The sequence below is a fragment of the Erithacus rubecula genome, assembly GCF_903797595.1.
Source record: "Erithacus rubecula genome assembly, chromosome: 4".
NCBI classification, from domain to species: domain Eukaryota; kingdom Metazoa; phylum Chordata; class Aves; order Passeriformes; family Muscicapidae; genus Erithacus; species Erithacus rubecula.
In genome coordinates, this window is record NC_136686.1 from 34,235,176 (window position 1) to 34,262,941 (window position 27,766).

Genomic DNA, 27,766 nt, shown 5'->3' on the forward strand with positions numbered 1-27,766 from the left:
ACGTGACTTAATGTGTGATGCTTGTGATAGACATGACATGGGAGCTGATGCAGTTTGAAACACTTCCTCTCCTTGTGATGTGTGTGACTTTTTTGAAGTTTTTTTTATGCTCTGCATGGGTGGACAGGTATCTGTAAAGTCAGTTCTCTTCTCTCCTGCAGGGTGGATATGCAGCCTACAGATATGCACAGCCTGCTACTGCAACAGCAGCCACAGCCGCTGCAGCCGCTGCAGCAGCTTACAGCGATGGGTATGTAAGGGAGAGGTGTCCATGGGGCTTGCTGTGCTCAGGGATTCAAGGAGCACTGATCCATCACAGAACTTCTGCTTCTTTCCCCCATTTCTCTGTCTTACCTGCACTCGCATGCGCGTGCATGCACTGCCCAACACGGAAGACTTGAATGCACGGTTTGTCTCTGCTCCCGGACAGTATTGCCCTCGTGTGTGAGCTGGCACAAATCCTGGCCTCTTCCCTGTCCTTGTGACACTCCTCTGCACAAAGCAGGCAGCATGGTTACTGCCTCAGAGTCAGAGATCTGGCTTTGGGCAGGTTACTTACTCACTAGGTGGTGTGTTTGTTTCCCCATCGTAAAGTAGAAGCTCATGCAGTGCTCTAGGATGCTTTAACATGCATCTGGATAGATAGAAAGGATTGTCTTCATCAGAGTGCTTGCCTGAAGATTTTTCATTGCCTGTGCAGCAAGGCCATGTTTAATCCCAGCACATTAAAGTTTATACTCCTCTCATAGTGGAGAATCCCTCACTGCTTTCCATTTAGCAGCTGTTACTGTGCTGCCAGTAGCACTACTGCTAGCAGTCACTCTCCTCCCTAATTGCATCATGCAATCACCCAAAGGTAAGGGATGCACTAGCTGACATTTCAAAGGTGCTGACCTCTTCCCTGCAGGTCAGGCTCATGGTGTGTGCCACCTTCCTCCTGGCACGCCGTTCTCTCACCCATCTCATCCAATGCATGGCAGCATGCCCATAGGATCTCTCTGCAGAGGAGCTGCCTGTGTGCCTGGTGTGCATGGATGCATACATGTGTGTGCAGGGGCATGCTGCTGCTTCCATTACCTGTGGTCAGACAGCTGATTCTCTGCCCCACTCAAGTGACTTTTTTTTTTTTCTTTTTATATCTTTTCTCCCTCTCTTTAGTTATGGCAGGGTGTACACAGCAGATCCTTACCATGCCCTTGCCCCTGCCGCTAGCTACGGAGTTGGCGCTGTGGTAAGTGGGATTTTCTTTCTTGTGCTGTTTCTCATTTTCCAGCAAGGGGAACAGCCACTGGGTATCGTGCAATGAAACCTCACCCAGAAAAATGTCTTTGTTGAGGGAGCAGGTCCACAGTGCTGGGTTCCCAGTTCTTCCCCATTCATATCTGTGTATGCACTAAGAAAGGAACCAGGCTGTAGGAGACTGGTTACTATTTGGTCTTGCACATCATCAATGAAAAATGAAAAGCAAACAGAACTCCCAGGAGCCAGAACACTGTTGTTGAATTGTATTGAGGTGATACATAGAGCAAAAATCAGCAATAGTTAGAGATTCAGGGTACCCTTTCTTGCCATTTTCAGTTCTAGGAAGCAAGGGAATAAGTTGTTCTTGTGCCATCTTTCATCAAAGCTGCTTCACTGGGTTCCCTCCTGCACTAGTGGAAGGATGCGATGTCCTGCTTGCCAGCAGTAGTTACACAAGGGCAGGATGAGGTATGCTGGCATCAGAGGGGAGTGGAGCAGCTTGCTGAAAACACATGCTTGCCCATCTGCTAGCCAGCTCAGTATCTGTGTTGTTGCATAGGCTGGAATACAAATGTGCTCAGAGAAAAAGACACCTAAAAATAGATATCTGCAGTGTAGCACCTCCATTTCAGCCTCAGCTCATTATGTGGATTCTCTTTAGGGTCAATTAGGGAAAAACAGGTACTTCTAGGATACCCAGTCATCATATCTATTTTAGACCTTTACCTTGAGGTGAGGTGAAGAGCATCCTAGAAGTCCTGGTCTCCACAGTCTATAAAGGCAGCCTGGACAACTGGCTTGAGATTAGGACTGGTGAGTCCCCTCTCTGGTACTGAATTCCCTTCCACCAAGACTTGCCAAACTTCACCTCCAGCTGGCTGGCCACAAGCATGCCCTCCTGAGCCACATCTTTGGTTTTGCAGGCAGAGTTCTCTCTTGCTTCTTAGAGGTGCTGATGGTGGTGGGTCAGTGCCAGGACAGGTCCTTCCAGAAAGTATTTGGGTGCTGTCCTGGGTATGTCTTCACAGTTCTCCTCCTAACAACCTTCTCCCATTTTGTTTCTACAGGCGAGTTTATACCGAGGTGGCTACAGCCGATTTGCCCCCTACTGAAGTGACGTGAGCCCCCTGCAAGTGGGACAGCCCCCCCAGTTCATGAGGCCTGGCTATTGCAATATTTACTAGTAGAGGAACTCTATAGCAAGTCGAGGAGGAAAAACAAAAAAAAAAAAAACAAAAGAGAAAATACTTTTTTATACCTCACTATGTTCTTTGAATATGTATTTTTTTTCCTTTAAATTTCTGCCTTTAATTCTTTTGTTCCAAAGATCGTGCTTTTTTTTTGTTGTTGTTGTTTGTTTGTTTTTTGATTTTATTTTTGGGGTTTTTTTAACTGTGGTAAAAATAATGCATTTCCGTGTCTGTATGTTGGTGCATAGCTTATCCTACCAATCACGGAAAAGGCGATTAGTGATAAGGAAAGCTGTTAGAAACTGATATCATGCAATTAATCAGGAACACGCAGACAGAGTGACTTCCCTGGGTCTGGTGCTTGGTGCCTGTGAGGCAGGAGGACGTGAGGGAGAAGTTTCCACCTGCCGTGTTTCTGGTCTGCAGAAGGAAGCACTCTTTGGCTCTAGCTGGGACCTGAATGCTGGTGGGAAATAGTGATTTACCTTTGGAAATGGGGGAAATGCAGAGACTTTCCTTGTTTCTATCACCATCTGACGCGCACAGGTTTGTGACAGTTTCAGCAGTGTCAGAATTTTAGACTTCGCAAGAGAAGAGTCCCTCAACCTGCCCAAAGACTTCAGCTGCTACCTGCTCTATAGGGGACAAGACTTTGAAAGGAGTTTTGGATGAGGATGATGTTTTTCCTCACACACAGAACTTTTACTCGCTGATTTTTGTCTGCTGCAGGTGGCTGTAATTGGCATAGTTTTCATTCCTCCTTTTGAAGATCTTTCTCTCTTGCTGTCCCTTTCCTCCCCTTCATTCCTCGAGGAGTGGCAGATGCAGTGCAGGATCATGCAGAGTACCTCTGTTGTGGACAGCAAGTGATTAAACTTGAGGAGGTGAAGCAGCTGCAGCCTTGCAGGGGAAGAAAGCGAGCAGAAGAGTCGAGCATGGCACACGCTCTGAGGCGCAGCGTGCGAGGGCTCTGCTCCTGTTCATCCTGGGCTGCTTAGGTGCTTCTGCAAGTAATCTATTTCAAATAACGTCAGTGAGGAGAAACCAGTCACGCATAAGCTTCTCGAGGTGAGGGACAAGCATGTGCGTTTGTGTGGGGGAAGAGGATCTTTTATATCTAAATGTGATCCTGAAGTAGTTTTGTATCTGGCAGAAGCAGTTCGTGCAAGCCCTGAATTCATAGGAACCTTCCTTCCACAAGCTATTTCAGGCCCTTCCGTAGCTGCATTGGAGCCCCTGGGTTTGTTTTGCCCAGCTTCTCACTAAAAGTTGTGCACCTGGTCTGCTGAATCCATATAGACACTACATATTAGAAGACTTGGAAGGATAGAAACTATTTAGCCAAGGGCTCCACAACTCCCAAGACCATCTCTCTTCTGCTCTCACAGACAGAGAATTTGCTGTGTTTCAAAGACAGCACACTTAAAAGACTGTGAGCTGTGATGTGATGCAGAGTTGCTGCTTTCCAGACCTCCCTGTTCAGCTGCTGGCTCCTAGAGTGCTCCCAGTAATCCCAGTGGTCGGAGGCAGGCTCTAACCGCATGCTGGAGAGATGCAGAAGTGTAATTGTACCAGGCTGCCTCGACTCCATGGATTGGTGCTGGGGTGAGCCACTGCCCTCAGAAAGGCAGCTTAGAGTGGATTTGTTGGGGGAGCCTCTCCATCTCCTGTCGAACACCTGCTTTTCCATCCACCGCTGGCACCGAATAGGAAAATTCCTGCATTTTACACTAAGCAGCGTCAGCAAGCAGAGGTCCCGCTCCTGGGGAGGTGTCTGGTCCAGCCACACACAAACACACTTTTTTTGCTCTTCCCCAGTGATACATGGAGCCTCTCTGCACAGCAGAGCGGAGGCACCTCAAATGGGAAGTATGGGGACACCATTAGTTAAGCTAGATATCCTGAAGTTATTGATTTTCTGGAGGAATAGATAGATAAAGGGGACACCAAACTGCCAGCCTGTTGGCCACCTTTTTTTTTTTTTTTCTGGTTTTATTGTTGGTTTTTTTACTCTCTTTTTTTTTTTTTTTTTCCAAGCCAAAGTTTGGTTTGTTGCTGTTATGACAATTTTTTTTGTTGTTTGTATATAAATATTTTAGCTTGAAAATAAGGGAGGGGGAGAACAGGGTGTTGGGGCTTTCACAAAATCTAGGAAATTAGGGAGACTTGGGGTGTTTGGGGGCTTTTACTGCCTGAGTTGGGGTAGAAGAGGGAGGACTTGTGGTAGAGTCATATTCAAGGGGAGTATTTCCACTGCAGAGCAGCCAGGGGACTTGTGGAGCTGGGATGCAGCAAAAGCCTCTAGTGGACTTGTTCTCCCTGCTGTGGATGGAGGGCCTGACCGAGGCTGTCCCTTCCCTTCCTGCAGGCAGTTCCTCAGGCTGTGAGCCCAGGAGCATCTGCAGAGCCCTCCTGGGGCAGCTGCTCCTCCCTGCCCCTCTCCCACATCCAGTTCAGCTGGTTCTGACTGCGGCTCCCCAAAGCCAGGTTCTCCCTCCCTGAGTGCCCTCCCCTGCCCTGGCAGTGCCACCTGCAATCCCTCCCTGCCACTTGGCCTCCCTGCTCCCAGAGAGGCCACCCCCCTTCTGCCTCCTGGCAGAGTCTATGCATGGCAGCTTCAGCCCGCCCAAGTATATTAGGAATGTGAGGGGTTTAGTGCAGAAGCACCCAACCTTTGGGGGGCCGTGTCCCCCCATCTCCGAGTAATACCTGTTCAGACCATCCAGCCTGATTCCTCCTGTATCCGAGCCTGGCCTGCTCTGGTCCCTCCCTGCTGGGCTCCTCTGGTGCACTAAGCAGCCAATGTCCCTGTGGCTCCATAGCTGATGCTGCAAGATCCCCTGAGGGAGCTTGCTGATAGCCCCAGCATTGAGCTGCAGAGGGGACACCAGGACACTTGCATGGTTGGGAGCCAGGGTAACTCACTGGTTCCAGGTGTCCAAAGCACCAGACCTCCCAAAAACTTGCATGGCAAGGTTTCTTGAGTGAGTGTTGTGCCGTGACAGGAGAGCTCTTCAGCCTTTCTTCCCTGTTGGCGAACAACAGCTCCAGTTTCACTCTGATGTGTTATGAACTGGCTAGAGATGCTTTCAGAGTAGCCAAGGTGTGGCTATATCCATCTTCTGAAGAAGTGAGGACAAAGCCTCTATCTCCCTATGCAAAATTAAGTTTAATAAATTGAACTGGGCCCTGGCTTATTAGAATGATGACAGCTAATGCTTGTCCGTGCGATGGATCTGCAGCCACAGGTCCCTTGCAAAGCAGGGTTTGGCTTTCTGAGGGAAACTGCACAGGCAGCCTGGCAAATAGCTTGCTGTTTGTCACCTTCTAGTCTGGTGGCATCTGGGATTCCTCTTGATGCAGAGAAAAAAATGTATCTTTAAGTGTAACTGTTTGTACTGTCTTGCAATAGGTCCACCCAGCACATGATGATGTATTGATGAAATTTTGGTTTGAAGAGTTGGTTTATTTAATGTGCTGGTCTGTATTTCCTTGCAATTACAGTTGTGCTGGTATAAAGTAACTTTTACTGGTATAGCATATTCTCTACTGGGAATAAGTTGTATTGATGCCCAGCACGTTAGCAAACTGTTGTCCTGGTCCCCATGAGTGGGAGGCTGCACTGTTGTAGGTGGGTTAGCTTTTCTAAGAAAAGCCATGACAGGACCTGGAGGCAATGGGGAGCTCGGTATGAGCCTACTATAGCCAGCTTTTCCCAGGTTAAGCAGCTAGGTGGATCCTGTGTCATGAGTTCCAATAGACAAAGCCATGTTTAAAGATAGCTGTGGCTTGGCTGTTCCAGTGCCTGAGAGGGAGCAGACCTGCCCAGCGAGGAGCACTGGCTCTGCAGTCTGAGACCTGAGTTTCAGACAGGGCTCTGTCAGTGACCCCTCAAGGGTCCCTGTGGGGCAGTCGTGTCGCTACTTTAGACTTCGCTTCCCCGTCCCTAAAGTGAAGTTGGAGTTTATCCCCTGTTCTTACCTGTTTTGAGATCCATGGATATGAAGTGTACAGCAAGAGCTGAGGAAGGTTTTCTGAGTAGCTGGCCCAAGTGCTGGTTGTGGAACGGTTAATGAAGCCTTTTCCCTGCCTGAAAAGAGACACTGGCTGCTGGGCTTTCAATTTCAGCACCCAGAGCTCCATCAGTGGGGAATACAGAGCAGAGCCTCCCAGTTCTATCCATGTTTTTCCCCAGCCCATCCCTGTTTGTATCTTCCCATCCTAGCCATGAAGATGGAGGCAAGTGGAAAACAGGTTTGGGGAGCACTTAGGAATTTAATAAAGGGAAACCCGAACAACAGCTCTGGGGGATGCTTTTGCTGAGTCTAGCTCCAAAGGGAAAGCACACAGGCAGCCTGGCAGAGGGCCTGCTGCTTGTGACCCTCCAGCCTGGCAGGGTGGGGGAATGCTGTCCTTGGTGTAGAGGGGTAATTTTTAAAGTGTTTTACCTGTTTGCACTGTTTTAAAATAGGAGGGGGGGGGAACCAACCTAGTGAACAAGATGAACATCCAATGTAAACTTCTTTGTGTTTTTAATTTTGACATGCTCTTGGATAATGTCAAACATTTTGTAGTATACACCAGTGAGACTTGATTCTTTGTTGCATAAAACACTATTTTTGGTGATGTTAATGTCTGAAAAGCCCGTTCCCTCCATCCCCACCTTACTGATTGCCCTCTCTGCCCTCCAACCCCAGTAAACTTCTCTTCTACAATGAAAACTCCAGTCAACAAGGCAAGCAGGAGTCTGACAGCCAGTGTGAAATGGGGCCCTTTGCAAGGAGGCTGTGGGGTTTCTGCCTGGCGTGCTTTGCTCCAGCCAGGAGTTGTCAGGAGAGCCCCTGTCCCTCTGCAGTGCCTGCATCAATGGCAGCCTGAACGGGACTCGGGATGGCCAAGTCCCACCTCTGTTGCCACAGCTGACCCTGGGGGACGCTTCTTGCTGGGGCTGCCAGTGCTGCCTGTGCTCATCCTCTTGGGGCCACGGGCTGCAGCTGGCCCAGGCTTGTGCTGGAGACCAGCTTCCCATGCTGCCTCTCAACTCATGGTAGAGCAGGAATGCATCATCAAAAACCTTGCCTGATTTCACCAGGAGATTGCTGGTGTCTAAAGCCGTCCACTGAGATAGTCATTTGGCTGGCAGTCAGAGTCAGCAAAATGCCTGTTAATCTTAGAATGTTTCTTTTTAAATTTTTGTTGATGTTCTGAAGTGGGTCAATAAATCTCTTGCCAGATTTGCAGTTCTTTGCTGGTGGAGGGGCATGTTGCTTCCCTGAGAAGTAAATTCCAGAAATCAGGCCTCCCACTTTAGTAGTCTCGGTTCTGGTCATGTTTTTCTATTTTTTTTTTTCTGTTCACAGTATTTTGTGTGTGCGAGTGTTGTAGTTTTGGCAGCTCAATTTGGCTGCATTATCAAGTGACAAAAGCATCCTCTTCTACCCCAGGGGATATGATTTGGTTTTGTTTTCTTTTATTGGGTATTTTTTTGTTTGTTTGGGGGTTTTGTTAGACTTTGTTTGGTTTTTGGATTTTATTTTTTTTTTAATATGATAAATCCTGCTTGTAAATAGCTGGAGCTAGAACCTGGGGCTGATAGCAAATGAGAACCAGGGCTGTAGAGCGATACAGAGCTGGTGGAGTATTTTACTGACCTCACAGGCTGATCTCAAAATTCTGAGACTTGGAGATTTCCAGTGCGAGGCTGAGATGCCACAGCGCCTCCGGTGGCAGCAGTGACTTGCCCCTTCTCGCAGTGTCCCCAGCACCTCCCATGGCCAGGTACCGCCGGGGAGCAGGGCGTGTTCCCGCGGGACGCGCTCCCTCCCCCGGAGCATTTCCTAGGACGCCCGAGCCGCTTGCCCAGGGTCCCATTTCCCTGCTGACTCTGGAGAAGCAGTATCTGCATCCCAGGGCTTTGTGACAGCCTTTAACTTCCCGCCCTCCCTCGTTAAGTATCATATTGTATAGTAGCTTTCAGACCATACAGTATTCATTGGGTTATTCCTATTATTATCAAGTAGCTGGAATTGTGAAGGTTGGAGTAGTTAGATCTTTAGCTTTTATTCCTTTTTTTTTGTATTACTATCCATGTGTATAAATTATTGATCATGTTGCTGGCTTTTATAAACTCTAAGCAAGGGGGGAAACCCTTCCTAACCCTTTGCAAATGGTAATGAAGCACTGTTTTTAAATAAAAGAGAGAAACACCAGTCTGCTGGCTCCCCTGTGTTGTCTGTTTTTCAGTACATCTGGATGAATTTTGCTGGTGCATCACCCTGGCAGGTAAAACACAAAGAAGGGAAGCTGGTGTGAAGAACGAACTGGGAGATTGGATCTTCTTAACAGTGATAAAGGGTGAAGCCTTGGCAAGTCATGCTGACAAAATCCCAGCCCCATCTGTTCCTATACCAGCCTCTCAGAAAATCTACACCTTCCCCTGCCATTCTTTCCCATTGCTGCTTATTAGCAGAAAAGGGCCAATTGTTTGGTATTGGTAAGAAGCCTTTTGGGGTTTTTTTTGTTTGTTTTCTCTCCAAGCCTAGTTGGTGTTTGAGCCTGTTAGTGTGGAAGGAGAGACAACCATTTGAAATTACATATCAGCATTTCCTTCAGTGCCTGTGTGGCCAACCTTGCTCCATCTGTGTTAGCACAGGTTTAATAGCTAACACACACAACTGGAAGCTGGGGTTCCTGTGTCAGTGTAAATTTCCTCTGGGAGTTTGGACACATCTTGTAATCACTGCCCCCCTTGTCCTGCCTGTAAAAGGAGTATTACTGCAGACAGGCAGAAATTCATTCGCATTCTATGTAGTACTTGCAAATCCTCCAGTGAAAGATGTAATGCAAATATAGATCTGTGTAATCAGGTGCCTAAAAGATCCTAAAAATAGCAAATAATAAATCCCTGTGGCTAATTGGAAGTGATTATTGAAACAATAACTGAGCAAAGTGATACAGCCAAATATGCCTAGTACAGTTGAGGCTGGTGCTTTAATTGCTTTTTGAAATGCAAGGTACCAGGAACAAAAAGAGTGGGATAAGGTGTGTCCCTGGGCAGTAGGATTGTTGATTATGATGCAGGAAGGTGTGCTAGCTCCTTAAGCATTCCTTCCCAGTATTTACCAAGGATATGTTCCTGTCAGATGATCCTCATTTCATTCTAACAATAACTCAAGAGGATGTTCAACAGTGACTGCTAAAATTAGATGCTTGGAAATCAGGGCTGAATAATTGTGGAAGAAAAGCTGGTTAAGGGATTCTGCATCAGTGGAAATGGGAAAGGTCTTGAAAAGAAGCTCTGCTGTGCTGGGAGAAAGGTACTGCAGAGGCAGGCTCCAGAGGCACAGCATAGGAACTCTAGGTTTTCCAGCCTACCCCTCATTTCAAGGCAAAGCTGTAAAATGGCTCATCCTGGAATTCACTAATTAGTCAGAAAAGTCTTGTAATACTCAGCATTGCTCAATGTGCTTTGTCCAAAGTAGAGCCCACCAAAGGAAGTAGAGGTTCTCTGAATGCACTGCAAGCTAGCTGAGGAAGCACATGGCTGATTTAATACATCCCCCCTTTCTATAAGCTGTAAATAATTGTAGTAAGTAATAGACAAATCACACTAGTCACAGCAGATCATGAGCCATGGTGCTTGTTTCTATGTGTGTGCATGGCATCACCTGAGAGTGCAGTGCCACTGTCATCAGGAAGGATCTGGGGAGAGGGTTTGGCAATACCCTGGGCATGGGCTCTGTGCCACAGGGTATGGTGTCAGCCCAGGGTCCACCAGAGTGGCTGCTGAGCAAGAATATTGGTGCCACACAGCTGTGCCTGCCTGCTGCAGGGTGGGATGCAGTCAATAAATGTAATGTTTGCTGGAAAGCATTTGAATCACATTGAAATGAGTTATGAATGCAAACTGAGTTTGCAGGAGAGCTCAAGGGTGAGGTTTGTGTGACTGCTAAGGCTGCATCTTAGGCTGGCACTGACAAGATGCATCAGGAGACTTGACCCAAAAGCTCAGGAGGAAGTCCTGATCCCTGTGCCAGTAGCAAAGCTGACTTGTCAAGATTTTGCTGCTGGACTTCTATTGACTGTACTGGCTCAGAGACGGCAGCCTGAGCATCCCTTTGAAAGGAGAGTTTAGCTTAGCAGCTGGTGTGGGAGGAAGAGTTATTTGCATGCCCTCTTTCTGTCTTTATGCAGAAAGTGCAAAGTTGTTGAATAATTTGGGTTGGAAGAGATCTGTGGAGGCCATCTAGTGCTCAAAAGTCAGTCAAGTTCATGGAACTGTAGCATCTTCAGCATGAGCTCAGAGGGGAAATGCATTCTGTAGTGCCAACAACTTCAGCGTGTCCTGGGAGGTGAGAGGTGACCCCTGCTTCTCTGTGTGCCCTCAGCTGTTTTCCTTCTCTGTGCAGCTGGGCTTGGTTGTTGCTTGCAGCTGTTTCACTGAGGTGAGGAGAAGAAAAACTGCAATGTGCTTAACTTTGATTTAGACAAGATGTATTTTTTGTGATTGCTCTCAGTTTGCCTGAAAAGCAATCATTTCTGGCATAGCATGTCCAGTGCTGGCTCCTGATGCTTCCAGCATGGTTTGAGGGCTGGAACTGGGTGGGGGAAGAGAAGGGAAACAGGAAAACAACTGTGAGAGCTCATCTGTTATTTGTCAGGAAAGATAATTGATTGCTTTCTAGAAGCACCTCCCAAGGAACAGAGAGCTGACTTTTCCCTGTCTTTCCTGCCAATTGGCGTAACATTCCCCAGCACACAGCAGGTGAGGCCAGACAACTCCAGCCATAGCTGTAGGTTAAGGAACTTGCTGCAATTAGTGATTTCTAAAGCATTTCTGAGTGCCAAATACTAATCCGGGAGCTTCCAGTAATTTGCACCATCCAGCCCTCACTGCAGATGGACCATCCTCTGTCCCAGGTGCTCTCTGTTCACTTTGGGCTTGCACTGACCCTTTGGCCCAGACCTGGAACCTTTTGCTGCTCCTCTTCCCTTTGCTGGTTGGCAGAGGCAGCCCCACAAACCAAGTCCTTGCCCACAGGGCCAGTCTGAGTGTGCCAAGCCCAGCATTCCCCCATGTCACCTGCAGCAGAGGAGAAAGGTCCTGCCTTGTGTGAAGGAATGAGAATACTGGAGCCGAAACTGGACAATTTTTGTTTCTGGCAAGAGGCAGTTGTCTCCTGCAGGTCTCTGATGGTGCAGCAGGCACTCTTTGGCTCCTGAGATGCAGTGGCCACCAGCCTGTGACCAGACTGTAGGAGTCAGCCTTCCCACTTGGAGAAGCCTTGCCGTGTTTGGCCCCTTTCCTGCTGCAGCACATCTCAGCCGGAGTGCCAAGGAGGAGATGCACAGAGCCGGCACTGGGAGCAGCTGTCCCAGTTTGTGGAAACTTTCTTGCCTTTTTAAGGACATGCAGAGTGCTGTGCTCTAACTTTAGCTCAAAGGTATGGTTGACTTGGCTTCTTTTATTAATGGATGAGTATAAATATATCTGCTCTTGGTGCCTGTCTTGTTCTTCCAAGTGTAAACACTGAGCTCTGTCCCAGCTCCTTTTGATGATAAATTCCCTGTCTTTTGAATCACAAATCACCTTTTTGTGTGTCAGGAGGAAGCGTCAAAGCCCAAAGTCACTTTGTTTTTTATAGCACCAGCGCTCTCCGGCTGAACTCCGCTCAGACATCGCCGATTTCACGGAGCTCTGCAACAACAGCAGATCTGGCGTGTTTACGGTCTTGCTGAAGTAGCCTTTGAGCTCCTCTGGAGCCCTGCTGCCACTGAGCGCTGCAGTCCTCTCTTATTTGTGCAGGGATGTCGCCTGTCCTTCCCGGCGGGAGGCTGGGAAACCTCGCTTCCCCTTCGAAACACCGGGGCTTTTCTTTTTCGGTCAGCGCTTCTGCGTCCTGCCGCTTCTGCTCCGCGGGAAGAGCGGCTCCAGAAATAGCTCCTCGCTCTCGGCCGAGCGCGGCTCACGTGTCCCCGCGCCCTCGCCCAGCCCAGGGCAGCTGCAGATGCCTGTGCCACAGCACAAGGGGCTGGGGAGGCATTTGGGCTCACCCCAGTGTCAACGTGCTCCCACTCGGCCGCAGGGCTTGAAGGTGAGAAAGGAAAAGGGAGAACTGTGCAAATTTTGCACAAAGCTTCTGTTTTGTGGGGGCTGATTGAAAAGTTTGGGGAGAAAATGAAAAAAATCAGAGTTGGGGAAAAGCTGGTGTGCATTGAACTTGCACAGTGGCCTGAGCTGGCTGCAGAGCTGTGACCCAAGGATAAAACTCTATTTCTTCTTGGGGGACCTGCACTGGGGTTTGTGGTAAAGGAACAGAAATGACCCTTTGCTCCCCACTAACAGTGTGATGTGAGCAGCACTGAGCTGAGAGCAGGTGCATCCAGAGGTCTGGAGAGGTGAGGCTGACACACTTCAGGGGGTCAGAGTGGGTGAGACAGCCTTGAAGCATTGGAGATGACAGCTGTGGTGAAGCTGACTCCTCCCTGGTTGAGATCCAGGTCCTGCCATGGTTGAGAGGGTTTTTAGCTCTGGAGGGGAGGCCAGGCAGGGCCCAGCTCAGCAACTCGGGTCACTGAGCAGCTCTGCAAAATATCTCTTCAGCTCTGGGCTCTCAGATAGCTTTGACTTGAAAAGAGCAAATACCTGGAGTTACTGCAGGGTTGAGGGGAAATACACTCTGGAGTCTTGCCTGTCTCTGGCATGCCCTCATCCTACTTGCAAGTCCCTGAGAACTGCCTTTCCCCAAGCCCTCCACTAGAAATAAAACATCTTGACCAAAACAAAGGGGTCCTTTGAGAAACACCTTGGCTGAGCATCCCTCTCTCTGCTGGTGACTGATGGCACCAAGGACATGTACTGAGTGGTCATGGTGCAGAGCCAGCAGCCACTTTGTCCCTGTGATGTAGCAGTGTCCAGCTCTACTTGGAGCTGCCCAGAGGCAGGTGGATTTTAACTCTGGTTTCCTTTGGGAAAATGTGAAATATTGATCATCCTGTGTCTTTTTGTGACTTCCTGTCCCCTTGCAGGGGATCCTCACAGCTGAGAGGCTCTAGAGGAACAGGAGCATCCTTATGGGCACTGCCAAGGCTGAGACCTCAGCAATTCTGCATGTGCAGGAAGTGTGTCCTGAAAAAGAGCTGGGTCTGGGTACAGTACATCTCTGATGTGACCCCTGGAGATTTTGCTCGCCACGTGTATCCACGTCATTCCCTCCCTGCCACTGCAGCTCTGTCAGTCTCCTGAGGCCACATGTTTCTAGAACAGTTACCAGCACAGAGTCTGAGCATCTGTGCCCAAAATACAACGAGAGTTGCCAGGAGGAGAGAAGAGGCAGTTGATGAATCTCATTTTTCTGCTTTGCAAACAATCAGGGCCCAAGCTTTGAGCTCTGCTATGCTGCCCTGATTGCCTTGGTGGTAGGTGGTTGCTTGGGGAGCACTGCAGAGCAGAAGTTATCTTTTTCCAAATCTTTTGCTTCTGCCCTTTGGCAGCCAAGAAGTCCACATGGAACAAAATCTTAACATGTTCAGAGACATGTTTCATGCCTAGAAATGTTTCTGGCCTCAGTTTCACTCCAGGCATTGAGGAAAATACGAATGCTTTTAAAAGCTGCCATCTCATTGTCTAAGTCAGAGAAACCAAGAGCCATGAACGTGCCCAAAGGAATGACCCAAGGGAAGAACAGGGCTTGAGCACACAGGATGATGCAAGGCAGAAAAATCAGAAAGGCACATTTTGAATGGTACTTTAGTAGTCTGGTCATCTGGATAAAATTAAAAGGAGCACCAGGACCAATAAAGCCAGGTCTAGCTGGCCTCCCAGGACTCACTGCAGGACACTGCAGGGCTGTGAACACCCAGAGCTGTCTCACCCTCCAGGGAAGTCAAGAACATGACATTTCTGAGATTCTTCTACCCAGAGCAGTTACTATTCCACTTCATTTTACAATTTATTTTTTAATACCTCTTTTCTTTCAGTAGTGTTTCTGCGAACAACCTGGAGAGGCTTCAGAGCTTGGGAGTTACCAGCCCTCACCTCCCAAAGCCACAGTGAGCTACCTGGGTCTGTGATATCCCAGCTATCTCCTGGCTCTCCATGTGCAGGAAGGCCATTTCCAGAGCCAGAGCTGTGCTGCAGTGCTGAGGGTTTGTGGCCACACCAGGAACAGGACTGGCCTCTTCTCTCTGCCTTGCAGGTGTCACTGACTGGTGAAAAGCAGCAAACACAGGACCCAGTGTCAGACCTGGCCTGCTGGTGGTCTGATTTTACAGCTGCTTCCTGCAAAAAAAAACCAAACAAGCTCCTGGGTGGGAAATCTGGAAGACCAAAGGATTGTCAGCATGGTGCTAGTGCTTAAAATTGGGTCAAAGGGTTGACTAAAAAGTGAAGGGACCACAACAGCCTGGCAAGGGCGGTGGGGTGGCTCTGGCCCTGGGGCTTCCTGGAGGGAACAGGAGGAAAGGGTTCTGTGAAGTTTCACCCCAAACCTCAGGCACAGGATAGCAGGGATGGCTGTTTGCCTTAGTGGCAGCCGAGGGGAAGAGGCTGGAGGCTGGTGTGGAAAGACTGATGGGCTCTGTCCTCTGGGCAGGGGCATCACCTCCTTCTGCCCACACGAGCACTTGGTGCCTTCTGCTCAGCCCTCAGTTAGAAGAACCAGACTTAAAGTTGTCTTCATTAGTATTTGTGTGCTAGAGAACAATTCTGCCAGGAGCCACATGATGTCCATGTTTTCATTGCCATTGCTGCAGCTGCTTGTGTTTCTGATTGCAAAATATCTGGGTCATTAGACTCAGGATGACCTAGTGTAGACCCTGCCTTCCTTAGCTAATGCATTCCTCAGGATGTGGGCACAGTGACTCAGGGATACTGTGTGATTTCCTCACTTACATTTTCCTGTCCCAGAGCTACTGCCTTGAGGATTTCCCTTCTGCATCTAATCCCATAATTGCCCTGCTGGTTTCCTGCATGTGAAGTGTGGGTAGTGAAGTCTCTCATACCTCTCCTCTCTAGGCTGCCCCAGGTCCTGCCTGTAGCTGCATTTTCCATGTGGAGCCATACTCACATCTGGTCATATCCCTTCACTCCTGTAGGGACCCAGCATATGCTCTGCCATTCACAGGTGATTTTTCCATTGTATAGGTGAAGTGTGGCTCTAGAGCTCCTGTTTCCCAATCCTGCTCACCTAAGTTGGACTCATGTCCCCGTCCACTTCTGCTACAAGCTCAGAGCTGCTTCAGGAGCATCAGAGTTTGAGCCAAAGCTTTGGGAAAAGATTGATTTCCAAGCATGTTCTGTGGGCTTGGAGCTGGAGATGCTGAGCAAGTGCTGCTCCTGCATCTCTCTGCTCCTCAGCATGTCTGGGGTTTGAGTGCTTGGATGTGAGCTCCTCAGCATTGAATGGTGAAAAGATTATTTTTCCCACATTACCTGCTCCCATCTGTCTGAATGGCACAATAATTTAAGTGTGGCAAAGGTAGCAAGAGTCATTTAGGTTCCACCCAGCATACCAAGAACTGAAAGTTAGGCCACGTGCATAAGGGGACAGGAATTTCCCTTAGGTCTTTAGGAAATGTATGGCCCATGCTGGGGTCCCTAAACTGGAGCAGCTGGATAAGCCTTGCCAGGGCAATGCGTGTGTTTCTTCAGTGCTGCTCACATGAGCTTACCATGGCAGCACCCTCAGAGGTGGGTGATGCTGTTCCAGTGCTGCCAGGCTCAGCTGCCATGAAATCACCCATGGCATTTTACAGGAGACATTTGCCTGTGTGGGGATGTTTGTGCTTGGGGTCGTGTCTATTTTTGCTTCTATGCCTTGTATTTTTAAATTGGGTTTGATCAGCAAACAATGCCTGCAGCGCAGCTCCTTTCAGATCATCTGTCATGTCAGAAAATGGCTTTGAATATCTGTCTGCTCATTTCAAGCTAAATATTTACTCTGTAATTAGTTTTGTTTCAAATGCTTTTATTTAAAAAAGTATGAATGAAAAGTCAGTATTAAGTTGCCTAAGTGGATGGGAATAAGCAGGCGGAAAGCAAAACCCTTCTGCAAATCTGGTGTGGGTGTTTAGCCTTCACAAAATGTCCCTCTGTTTCTCTTTTCCCCTGTGTTCCTCACTGTGAAAATCTGCTCTGTTGGTTTCTGTGCCAGAACATGCTGGGGATATTGCAGCTGTGTGTGTGGAGGTGAGGGAAAAATCTTCAGCCCTCAATGGTGTCCCCAGCTGGGCTCTCATCCCTGGAACCATCAACGCCCCCAGGATGCTGTCTTGGTCCTCCCAGTGTGGGTGCAACACGGTTGTCCTGGTGTGGCAGTGCTGGGGGCATCTCTGACACAGCCCCCCATCCAAGGCACACTCTGTGTGTGCTGTGCAGGGATGAAAAATGATGGAGAACTGAGGCAAATGTGGTTTCATGTTTTCCTGCTGCCAGAGTAGTAAAAGTCGTGCTCTGGCAGAGACAGAGGGCTCATGCAGTCACAGGTGGGTGAAGACAGAAAAGAAGGAACTAATTTCTTACTTCACTGGGGCACTTGAAAAGCATTTGCTGATGCTGTAAATTTATTTCCAAGATGCTCAAACCTGTGGCTTCTGGTTCACCTGTGAGTTCAGAGGGAAGGAAAAAAAAAAAAAGACAATACTTACGTCAACCTCCCTTTCACTGAAAATATTTCTTCAAGGTTCCTGGCAAGCCAAAAGCCTCCTGACACCCTGGCATGGTGTTGCATCAGGGGTCTCCATGGTTTGATTTTGCTTTCAGATGAAAACATAACATTTCCAAGGTCCACTGCCAAGGCAGATCTCCTTCCTATCCCTAGTATACCTCTGAACTCCTACATGAGGGGGCAGGGGGAGCAAGGCAGGGCTGCCTCCTGGCTGCCTGAGGCTGCCCAGCTGGGGGAGCACGGGATCCTGCTCCCTGCACCAGGGCACTCAGGTCAGCAGATGGAAGCTGCCTCTGGATTTTGAACTAGAGAGAAATTAAAGATAAGAAAAGAGGATAAAGATTGAAATTTAAAACTTAAAATATAACTTCAAAGGGCACAACAGTTAAGCCGCAAGGGGAAATGTCTGAAGTTTAGGGATTTGATTTTGTGAGTGGCTGCAAGTGTAAGCTTCCCACTGGACCTGAATTCAGTGGAAGGGGAACTCTGCCTCAGAGCACAACCTTACTTTTAATTACTTCTAGCTAAATCTGTATGAAGTAATCGTGTGCTATTAAACTATCTCACTCAACCTAACATAACTCTACTTTCATTCTTACCTGTGTGAGTAAGACACATATCCTGCCTGTGTTGTGTAAATAACCTCACTGCTGGGGTGGCCCTTCTCTTTCTGCTTCGACTTCTCACCTCTGATGCCTTTTGGCTGTGTTATCTCCTGTCAGCATGCCTAAAGCCAAGTAAAAACATGCTGCTTGCAGTAGTCAGTTTTTCAAATTTTTTTATATTTTCTAAGCCACTGCTTACACTGCTGTCTTAGTGTATCTTTTCAGGTAACCCTCTCTGAGCAGGGAATGCTGAATTAGATGCTCTGATCCACTGCAGAAGCTGGGATTAGGTGCTGGCTCTTCACACTGTGCATTTCTGCACATGCTGGATCATTATAAGCTGCTCTAAAAATTCACTGGGAACTTGAGCTTGTGAACCCAGTCCTAGAGCTATAATTTGGAAGTGAGTAATTAGATTTTTTACTTACAATAAAGCTGGTTAGAATTATAAAGTCATGGAATGGTTTGGGTTGAAAGGGAACATAAAGACCATCTAGTTCCAGCTCCTCTGCCGTGGGCAGAGAGACTTTCCACTAGACCAGGTTACACAGAGCTTCATCCAACCTGGCCTTGAACACTTCCAGGGATGTGGCATCAAGGTCTCTGGGCAGCCTGTTCCTGTGCCTCACTCCCTTACAGTAGGAATTTTTTCCTGATATCTAATCTAAACCTACTCTTTCAGCTTGAATCTATTCTTCTCATGTCACTACAAACCTTGCAAAAAATTTCTCCCCATCTTTCACATATGCTCCCTTCAGGGTATATGGAAGGATGCAATTAGGTCACCCTAAACCTTCTCTATTCCAGGCTGACCAAACCCTATTCTCAGCCTTTCCTCATAGAGAGGTGCTTCATCCCTTGGATCATCTCAGGGGCGTCTCTCTTTCCTTTTTGCATCCCTTCCTCCCTGTCAATGTGCAGCATCTTGCACAGCAGTGTGGATGTCCTGCAAGGCAGGTCCTGTGGGTGTGCTGATAAATCTCCTCATCCTCCCTCCCCAGTGCCCCCAGCTGGGATATGGACCATGCTCACCACTGTGGTGAGCTCCTTGATCAGGCTTAGGGGCTCCTGTGCTTTCGTGTCAGTGCTGCCTTCCAGGGCAGCTTTGTGTGCAATGCCTGACATGTTAATACCAGCAGGCACAATGTGCTTCAGAGGAAGTGTCCATGGCTTTTTCCCTCAGGCAGAAAATCCCTCTCCCCAGAGGGAACCAGTTACCCTGCTTTCTTCTGGCAACTGCAGGCTAATGGTGGCCAAGACATGACATGCTGGGGGATCTTGAGGTGATTTTGGTGGTGTGGTTCATATGGATCTCCTCTGAAGGCAATTTTCTGAGATTTCAGATTAGTGACTGCCCCAGGAGTGCTCTGAGCTGTGTTACAGTAACTGCTAAATCACCAGCCAAAATCATCAAGATGTTTTCCTGAAAGATTCTGCACTTGGGAGCATAGATGCAAAAACTCAGAAACTTCTAGGATCCTGTTGCCAGTATCCATCAAGTGTTTTCAGAAAACGGACTGAAAACCCCATGCCCCAGTGAAGCCTGTTTCAGGCTTGGATTGTTGAGGCTGAGCAGAGCCCAGCAGAAATGGCATTTTCCACATGTGCCCATAGAGGGTAGTGATCTGGGGTGCCCCTCCATTGATGAGCTGGGCAAGAGGGGGCTGCCTGTGCTGAGGCTGGTGCAGGGGTCCCTCCCAGCACAGTGCAGTGTGAGTGGGAGGAAAGGGGAGCAGAGAAGCAGCGAGGGCAGAGAAACCATCTCAGTCACGGTGCCTTTCTGATGGCACCACGTCTGGCACCCACATGGCAGGGCCTTGGGGCTTACCCCACAGGAAAAAGATGAAATACCAGTCAGGTGGAAGAAGAAGAGGAGGGGAAATACCATGGAAAAGGCAATCTCCAGGAGAGGGAAACATTTCTGTTGGGAGAAGGGGAGCAAGATGAATGGCTCTTAGAGTTGCCAGGCAGGAAAGTGCTGCTTGCACAGAATCACTGTGGAGACTGGCACCAACTCTCCCTCTTGTGGGCATTTCCTTCTGCTTTGTGTAGAGCCTGGTAGCTGCTGGTCCTGCCAGCAGCCTGAACCTCTGCTGGCTTCATCCTAATGAGACAGTTCATAACTCCTGTATTAAATACCCATGTGAATTAGGCAAAGAGGGTGACCTGAGCCAGCACCTGGAGTGCCCTGGCATCGTGTTTATCACTCACCAGGTGTGAGGCACAGCTCTGTCTGCAAATGAAACGCCCAAAAGCAGGACCCATGAAAAGGGAGCAGCAGATAAGGAATCAATGACTTCCCACACTCACTCCTTGCAGGTCAGACTGGTCAGGACTTCACTTTCCTGCTTTTCTCTCACTTAGCTCAAGTCAGTCTTTTTAGTTTGTTTGAAAAACCAAACAAGTCAAAACTTACCACGTTCCCATCTGAATTTCCATCTGAACTCCTCCCCTGCCCCAAAGTTTCTCTCAGGCCAGACTGTGCTCATGGATGAGACATTTGTATTACACATTTTTTGACACAAAAGATCTGCCTGATTTGTCTGGTCTATCTGCAGTTCCATTTCCTTTCCTGACTTTTTGATCGGAGATCTCAGTGTGCCCTTGTCTGTTTTTTGTTTATGACTTGGACCCTCTCTGCCCCAATAAGTAGGTGAGGCCCTGCCTGTCTTCCTGTGAGAGCCAGTGTACCTCTCTCAGCTCCATGAGCTGCAGGTCTACAAGAGCAGCAGATAAATGCTGGCCTTTTTCTCAGGAGGATAATAAATCCAGTGTAATTTGGCCCTTGCTGTAAACTCATAGACAAGTCACAAAATTAGCATGAAACACGGAAAAGGAGCATGAATTCATTTAGATCCGAGTGAAATTCACCACTTGGAGTGAAATCTCTGCTGCAGCTGATGGGGAAGGAAATAAAAGGACCTCAGGCTAAGAGAAGCAATTTCCAGACAGATGCTGCCACAGACCAGCTGGATCCGACCAGCTGCGCCACCAACACTGGAGCACTCAGCAGGAGGAGGAAGATCAAAAAATAAAACTGTGGTGTTTGAGGAACTCACAATTAAAAAGGCACCAGAGATGGGAGCTCTGCATGTGCAGAGATCTTTGAGGGTAATGGAGCTTCATTTTTATTGTTGGTTTGGTTTGTTTTTAGAATGAGCACGCCTTAAAGCTGTTTGTGAATGGTTCGAAAGTGATTATCGGATTTTTGTCTTTGTGCATTGGCTGATCTTCTGCAAAGTGACCAAGTCAGCAGGTCGTTTTCAACAGTTTGACCTAGTAAGGCTGAAACCATGCCTGAAGTTTATTTTGGGGAGCATGTATAAGAGGATTAACAAAAATTATGAATTTTGCCTATGGCTGTTAAAGCATGCAAGTATAACCTTGGGAAGTCCTTTAGCCTCAATCTGCTGTGATGGAATAGAGCTGTTCCTGCTTCTTGCACTTTCCCTGGGCACCTGCCATTGGTGTTGTTGAAGAGGCTAGATGAGCTAGTTGTCCCTGAACCCTGTGTATGTAATATGCATACAGCTGAGCTTTCCAAAGGTGTGCAGCCTGGGACATGCGTATGCAACCCCAGGCCCCAAAGAGCTGGAAGGGCTGGCCAGGATGAGCATTTGGCAGGGATGCTGTTACACTTGTACCACTGCCTAAGGAACCACTGGACTGGGATTCTCAGCAGAGGCGAAATTTTCCAGTGCTTGTATTTTTTGTGCCAGTATCTTGCAGCCAGGAGCAAGCTCCGCTACTGTGGTTGTCTTGCCAGAAAGACCCTGAAGTGGACAGGACAAAAGATCTGTTTGCAAGCACAGCAAAGGAAACAACAAGGAAGAGATACAGAAGAGAGACCCAGCCCAGCTTAGTGGTAATCGTTCTATTCAGGCAGCCAGGCCACAGGTGCTATGTTTAGGGTGCTCACTGCTGCCCAGTGCTGATCTGCTTAAAGAAAACTGTGATTATTTTGCCAAGTTTTTTTTTTTTTTTTCAGAGGGATCAGTTTTCCTGCAGGAGTTCTCAGTAAGACCAGCAGAGCACATAAAGCACTACTGGATTAGGGGCTGCTTAAACTGGTGCTGCTTCTCAGAGGAGAAGATGTCGTGGTTGCTCCTCTCCTCCCTAAGGGTGCACTTGGCGTTGGAAAGATAATGCAAAATGAGACCTTGAACTTTGAAAAGGGCCAACTGCAGCTGGAAGGGAGAACCTGCTGGAGCTCATTAGAAGGCAAGTGTAAACATCAATAAAAATGAGGGGTAGATGTTGGCTTCCCCATGGGCTCTTATCTCACAGAAGCTCCATGCTTTGTGGATGAGAGTCTGTTTTGCAGGGAAAGGGAATGAAAACATGTCTTTTTTCTCTCTTTTCACCCCATGAAACTCAGGCAAACCCTAATCTGTATATGCTGTTTCACTAGTGCTGCCTGGGGTTTTGGAGGATGGCTCCATGGGTGTTTCTGCCACAAAGGATGCCTGCATAAGTAGCTCTGCCTCCCCATCCCCCCCACCAGTGTGTGTCGGTCCAGCTGTGTGACAAACCAGACTGCAGAACTTATCTGGCTTCAAAATACACTCTCCAAAAGATAAACACAGTTACTTCAAACTCAGACCAGTTCCTTAATCCAGCTCATTTAAAGCCCTCATAAAGAACTGCACAGACATCATGAGGTGGGGGAGGATCTACTGTCATTGCCTCCAAATTCAATTTAAAAACATGCACAGCCTCATATTAAGTGCTGGTAGCTTGAGGGCCATTGCCTGCCCAGTGGACTGAGAAGGAAATTTGCAGCTGTAACACCCAATGTAGTGATGGGCTCTCCCACTCATTTTTTGGGAGGCTGAGAGCCCACACAGCTAAGCTGTGCACTGTGTGCTGAGGCCCAGTGCCTCCTCTTCCTCGAGGAGCAGCTCAGACAGGAGGAATTATTTATTGTTGCTGGCTCCCTTCAGACTCTGGGCATGGCTGTTGGTGTGTCCCAAGGAAGGGAGGGCTCACACAGGGCACTTGTTTGCACGGTGGCTCAACTCTGTCACTGCTGAGGCTGCTCTCGCTCTGCTCTTGGCCATGCTGCAGTTGCTGGTGCCTTTGCAGGCATGTGAGCACCTCTCCTTGCAAGGCACCATCCATGTGCCCAAGGCACTGGGAAGAGGAAAATTAGGACATTCTCTGGTATAAGGCATGGAGTGGGGAGCAGCCACCCTTTCCAGCTGCCTGCATGTCATCTAACCTGATCAGTAAATCCCAGCCTCAGCCACGTTGTAAATGTCTCTGTTGCAGCTTCCTGTGGGTAACTGAGCTGCAGAGCTCAGGGTGGCAGGCAGACACCCAGTACTGAATGCAGGCTGATGGCTTTTATGCCCATATATGTTTTTGCAGCTCTGCCTTTCTCAGTTGTCCTTCAGTAGGCTCTAGTTACAATATTTTATTGATGATAAGGGACGAGGGAGGAATTCCCCTCTTGCTTTAGTGTTTCAAAGGGTGGAACACAAATCCTTGAGTGCCAGTATGGTGTTACAAAGTCTAATCCACCTGAAGAGACTGCTGCATGCCACATTTCCCACTGACTCCTGGAGATCTCTTGGGTTGCACTGGCATAACCTGAGTTCTTACCTCCAAAAAAGAATTTTCTCCTTTTTGCTCCTGGGTGAGCAAGACTTTAAAATCTGCTTGTTGTTTTCTAATCAAACTCTTCCTTTCTTAAACATACTCTTCCTTTCTTAAACTGCACTCACAGTTTCCCCACAAAATCCTCAGTCCTTTTGTGCTCTGCATTCCCAGTCCTTCAGAGAAGGTTTGCAAACCCAGAGAGAACGGCTGCAGCCTCAGAGACAGCTTCAGTTTCTGTAATGTAGCCTAAATATTCTTGTCCTGGATTGCCCTTCTGCTTTCCCACATATTCTCCCACTGAATGCAAGCACTGGTCTGCAAGAAGTGTCTTGTTTAGCTGAGATAAACGTTTTTTTCCAGGTGCTGTGCAGAGTAACACACATTGTGAGAAGCCTCAGTAATTGCACAGGAGCTGTGGGTCGTGCCTGTGTTATGTCTGATAGTCACCAAAGGCTGGATCCTCTGACCACTGAAGAAAAGGTAAAGCTGCCTCTGACTTTATGGCAGAGGGCATGATCCCTGAGAGAATCCATGTTGAGATACTGTAAGTACTAGCACAGCTTTGCAAACTCACAGCCCAAATCTTGTCCTGATGCTGAAATCTTCTGTTCCTAATCCTTCCTCTTCCTTTTAAGCATGCAGGTCGGGTCAGCTCTCAGCTGCTGAAATCCATCAGTGTGCAGGAGCCCTGCCTGGAGGCATTGCTATGAATAGTGTCTAAGAACAGGGGGAAGAGAGGAGTGAGCCTGGAAGGGATTTGCCCACTGCCATCATCAGTTAGACTCCATCTCATTTCCTACAAACAGTGGAGGCTACACAACACTCACAGTTTCAGAGGGTGCTGTTACACGACAATCTTCTCCTTCTCAGAGTACTGAAGACAGTGGCAGGGCTGCCCAAAAGCCAGTGCTCTTGCCATGCCATAAGATCCCATTACTGTATGCCTCACCTCTCCAGCTAAAGCTGCTGTTAGTGCAGGACTCTCACCTGTGTGTGTGCACGGACTGAGCTGCAGGCTCCTGAAACAAAGAACAAATGAATCTCTTAGAAGAAGCTGCATTTCAGCAAAATGCCATAGAAACCACAGCTGCGTTACAGAGGGCCTTTTCCCTGGCATTATGCAAGAGGTAATTATGTAAGTTGTTGTTATATAATATTCCTGGCTTTTAGGAGTGCCAGCCTCCCCCTGACCACAGCAGTGTGTATTACTTACGTCACAGCACACTTTATACAACCCAGGCTCGCAGCAGAGCTGGGGCTGCTGTCATCACCACTCCCAGCCACGGGACCCTTGGCTGCTCTCAGGGCTTTTTAAAATTTGTGTTGTGGGGAAAAAAAGCTCATTGAAAAGAAAAAAAATTGCTTCATCAAAATATCTGTTTGTTTCCCTGAGACATTTTGCTATGTAAGCACACAAGATGGTTTGGGTTGTTTCCTGAGGGAGGACTGGAATTTGGAACATCTCTGTCTCTTTCTTTCTGGAAAATTTATTTCACAAACTTACTTCAAAAGAAAAAGAAATCTGTGATTTCTGCCAGTGTCCATTTCCCTACCTGCAGCAGGTGTGGCTGCAGAGGAAACTGAGCAAGAAATTTGTTCTCTTAACCATTAAGGCAGTGTAGGGGGCTGCTGCACTCTCCAACATTCACTTTCCAGTGGGGTTGGATTTCTCTCTTCACAACAGTGATCCTCTGGAAAAAACCTGAATATGACCAAACTAACTTGGTCCATCCCCGTGGCTGGTGTCTCCCACCTCTACCTGGGTCTGAGTCCCATAGTGATAACTCCAAAATAGCTGGTGTTTCTAAAATTATACCCAAGAGCCAACCCCTGCTCTTTCACTGGTGTGTCTGTGGGCTCAAGCAAGTTACAGAAATTCTTTCATCCCTCATCAATGGGGAGGAGAAGTGGGTTTTCTGTCCATGCAATTGTGGCATGGCCTAAATTAATTAAAGCCTGTAGAAAGGTTTGTCAGCTGTGGAGGGTGGAGCAAGGCAGGGGTGGGATTACACACAGTGTTTTGCCAGAGATGGTTTTTCACCTGCCTGCTGAGCCTGTTAGGTGAGGGGACCTTTCCTAAGCACCTTTTTGGGTAGAAACAAGCCCTATGAAGTCTCTAGAGCAGTACCCTGAGTCTCATCTGTGGCTCTGCTGCTGTCCCACGGGATCTTCCCCTGTCCCCATCCCAGCTCCAGCCCTCTGCAGTATCAAGGCTGGGGGATAAGCAGGGAAGGCACAGCATCCCGAGTGACCAAGAAATAACAATGTCTTTACGACCCGCACTGAAAATCAGCCCCAACAAAAGCTCTGCAGCCGTGCCTGCCCTGAGGTCACTGTGCCGCCTCCGGAGGGAGAGGAGTGCCCGTGGGGCGGCCCCCGAGCCCTCAGATCGCGGCCGGGCCCGGTGCCCGCGGCTCGCTGTCCCGTGGCCGCCAGGTGGCAGCAGGGCCTGGCCCAGGGCCGCGCCCGGGCAGCGCTGGGCCCGAGCGGCCGGGACACGCACCCTGCTCCAGCACATCTACCCCAGGGGCTGTGCAGCAGAGCCGGGCTATGGAGCCAGCGGGGCACGCACCCTGCTCCAGCACATCCACCCCAGGGGCTCTGCAGCAGAGCCGGGCTATGGAGCCAGCGGGGCACGCACCCTGCTCCAGCACATCCACCCCAAGGGCTCTGCAGCGGGGCCGGGCTATGGAGCCAGCGGGGCACGCACCCTGCTCCAGCACATCCACCCCAGGGGCTGTGCAGCGGGGCCGGGCTATGGAGCCAGCGGGACACGCACCCTGCTCCAGCACATCCCCCCCAGGGGCTGTGCAGCGGGGCCGGGCTATGGAGCCAGCGGGACACGCACCCTGCTCCAGCACATCCCCCCCAGGGGCTGTGCAGCGGGGCCGGGCTATGGAGCCCCTCAGGACACGCACCCTGCTCCAGCACATCCACCCCAGGGGCTGTGCAGTGGGGCCATGTGGGGTTCTTTCTGACCCTCGGTGCTCTAAGACACCAAACTCTGCAGCTCTACAGGCTCCTACTCTGAGCTCTTGGGCTCCTAGTTCATCGGGTAATCTTCTAAATAAGCAAAGCAGCTAATAGTTAAAATCTTATTTAAAAAGCACATCACTCTCAACAGTACACAGACAAGCAATGGCAAACAGCAATGGCGAAAGCAATGGCAAAGCAGCTAGCAATAAGCAAATAGCTAGAAGCAATGACAAAAGCCAATAGCTAAAAGCAACAACTCTCCCAATACATAGTCTTATATAGGATTTTTCCAACAAGCTAAGATGCAAACTCAGACCACTATTCCTTAACCCATTAGAATTCTAGTTTCCTAGCACACCAGGTTATGTATAACACTATGCATAAACTCTATCTTGTTCTACCTAAGAATTGTAAGCAATACTACTACTATATCTCTATTATGTCTAAGCACTGTCTACAACTGTAGGCCTGGAGCCTCCACTGAAGATATCAGTATGTCTCAACCTTCAGTAGAACACTCACTGCTACTGTGGCATTTGAGACCTTTTACTTACTAAAAGCATTAGAACTCACTCTAAAACTTATTCAATCCCTGCACTCTGATTTCTCTGAAGAATTCAGAGGGACCCCTAACTCACTGACTCCAACAGGGTCAGAGTGGCCTCACTGCCCCAACAATGCACCCCAGAGCCTGGCCAAAAGCATCCAAGGTCCATTTCTGCTGGTTTAGTGATATTCCTTCACTGTGGGTGCAGACACACAGCCACGTGTGCCAGCATGGCTCCAGTGTGGGCAGAGCTGCTTGAAACAGGCTGCTCACTCAACAGGTGTGTTTTAAAGGAGGCAGACAACATGCTCTGTGGTTTGTGTTTATGATTATGCAAGTGATAGCTTTTGCCCCAAGGGGAAGACAAGAGGCCTGCAGATACTAAAATGTATGTCTTTTTCATGGCTGTGGGCTTGAGGGGTGGTCTGGTGCACTATAAAACTTCTAGTATTTCTGTAGACTATTTATTTAAGCTCTAGGGAGAAGAGCTTATGATTTCATTTCATTACTACTTTGCTTGCAGAAAAAAAGCAATATGGAATCTCATACTCAGTTTTAAGTCTTCTGACCATTTAATGTTAATATTCATACCAGGACTTTTGGCTTCACAGCCCTGGGGAAAGCTACAGAGAGCAAAGAGTCGACCAATTTCAAATGGAGTTATTACAGCAACTGTGTACTTCCAGCTTGGGGAATATACAGAGCTCAGTGCATGAGCAGCAGCCTCTCATGTACCAGGAGCACGTTTCTGTTGTGTCTGAAAGGTGTGTAAATGAGTAAGGCCAGTGCTCAGGATCCTGCCCAAGTCTGGAAGAATACAAATGCATCATTACTGCTGTGAGGACATGGGCAGTGAGGCTGCAGATACGTGATCTCCCCTGCCTCAGCCCTGTGCTGCGGAGAACTGCAGGAGGAACAAGTTGGAGGAGTACTAACCTC

General features: G+C 48.5%; 2 protein-coding genes across 26 annotated transcripts in view; one reads left to right on the forward strand and one right to left on the reverse strand.

Annotated features, from left to right (window-relative positions):
- The window catches only part of RBFOX2 (RNA binding fox-1 homolog 2), a 169,123-nt gene extending 160,482 nt beyond the window's left edge, over nt 1-8,641 (forward strand). For 18 of the 25 annotated variants that reach the window (XM_079305283.1, XM_079305278.1, XM_079305292.1 and 15 more), the window contains 3 exons: nt 162-250; nt 1,159-1,231; nt 2,310-8,641. In XM_079305283.1, the coding sequence (XP_079161409.1) occupies nt 162-250; nt 1,159-1,231; nt 2,310-2,354 (207 nt within the window). In that variant the 3' untranslated portion in view covers nt 2,355-8,641. Of the gene's footprint in view, nt 1-161; nt 251-1,158; nt 1,232-2,309 lie in introns of those variants that run through there. The other 7 variants (XR_013774200.1, XR_013774201.1, XR_013774203.1 and 4 more) reach the window with 5 other exon arrangements.
- Nucleotides 1-27,766, reverse strand: part of MCM5 (minichromosome maintenance complex component 5) — a 239,306-nt gene that overhangs the window by 109,722 nt on the left and 101,818 nt on the right. The window lies entirely within an intron of this gene.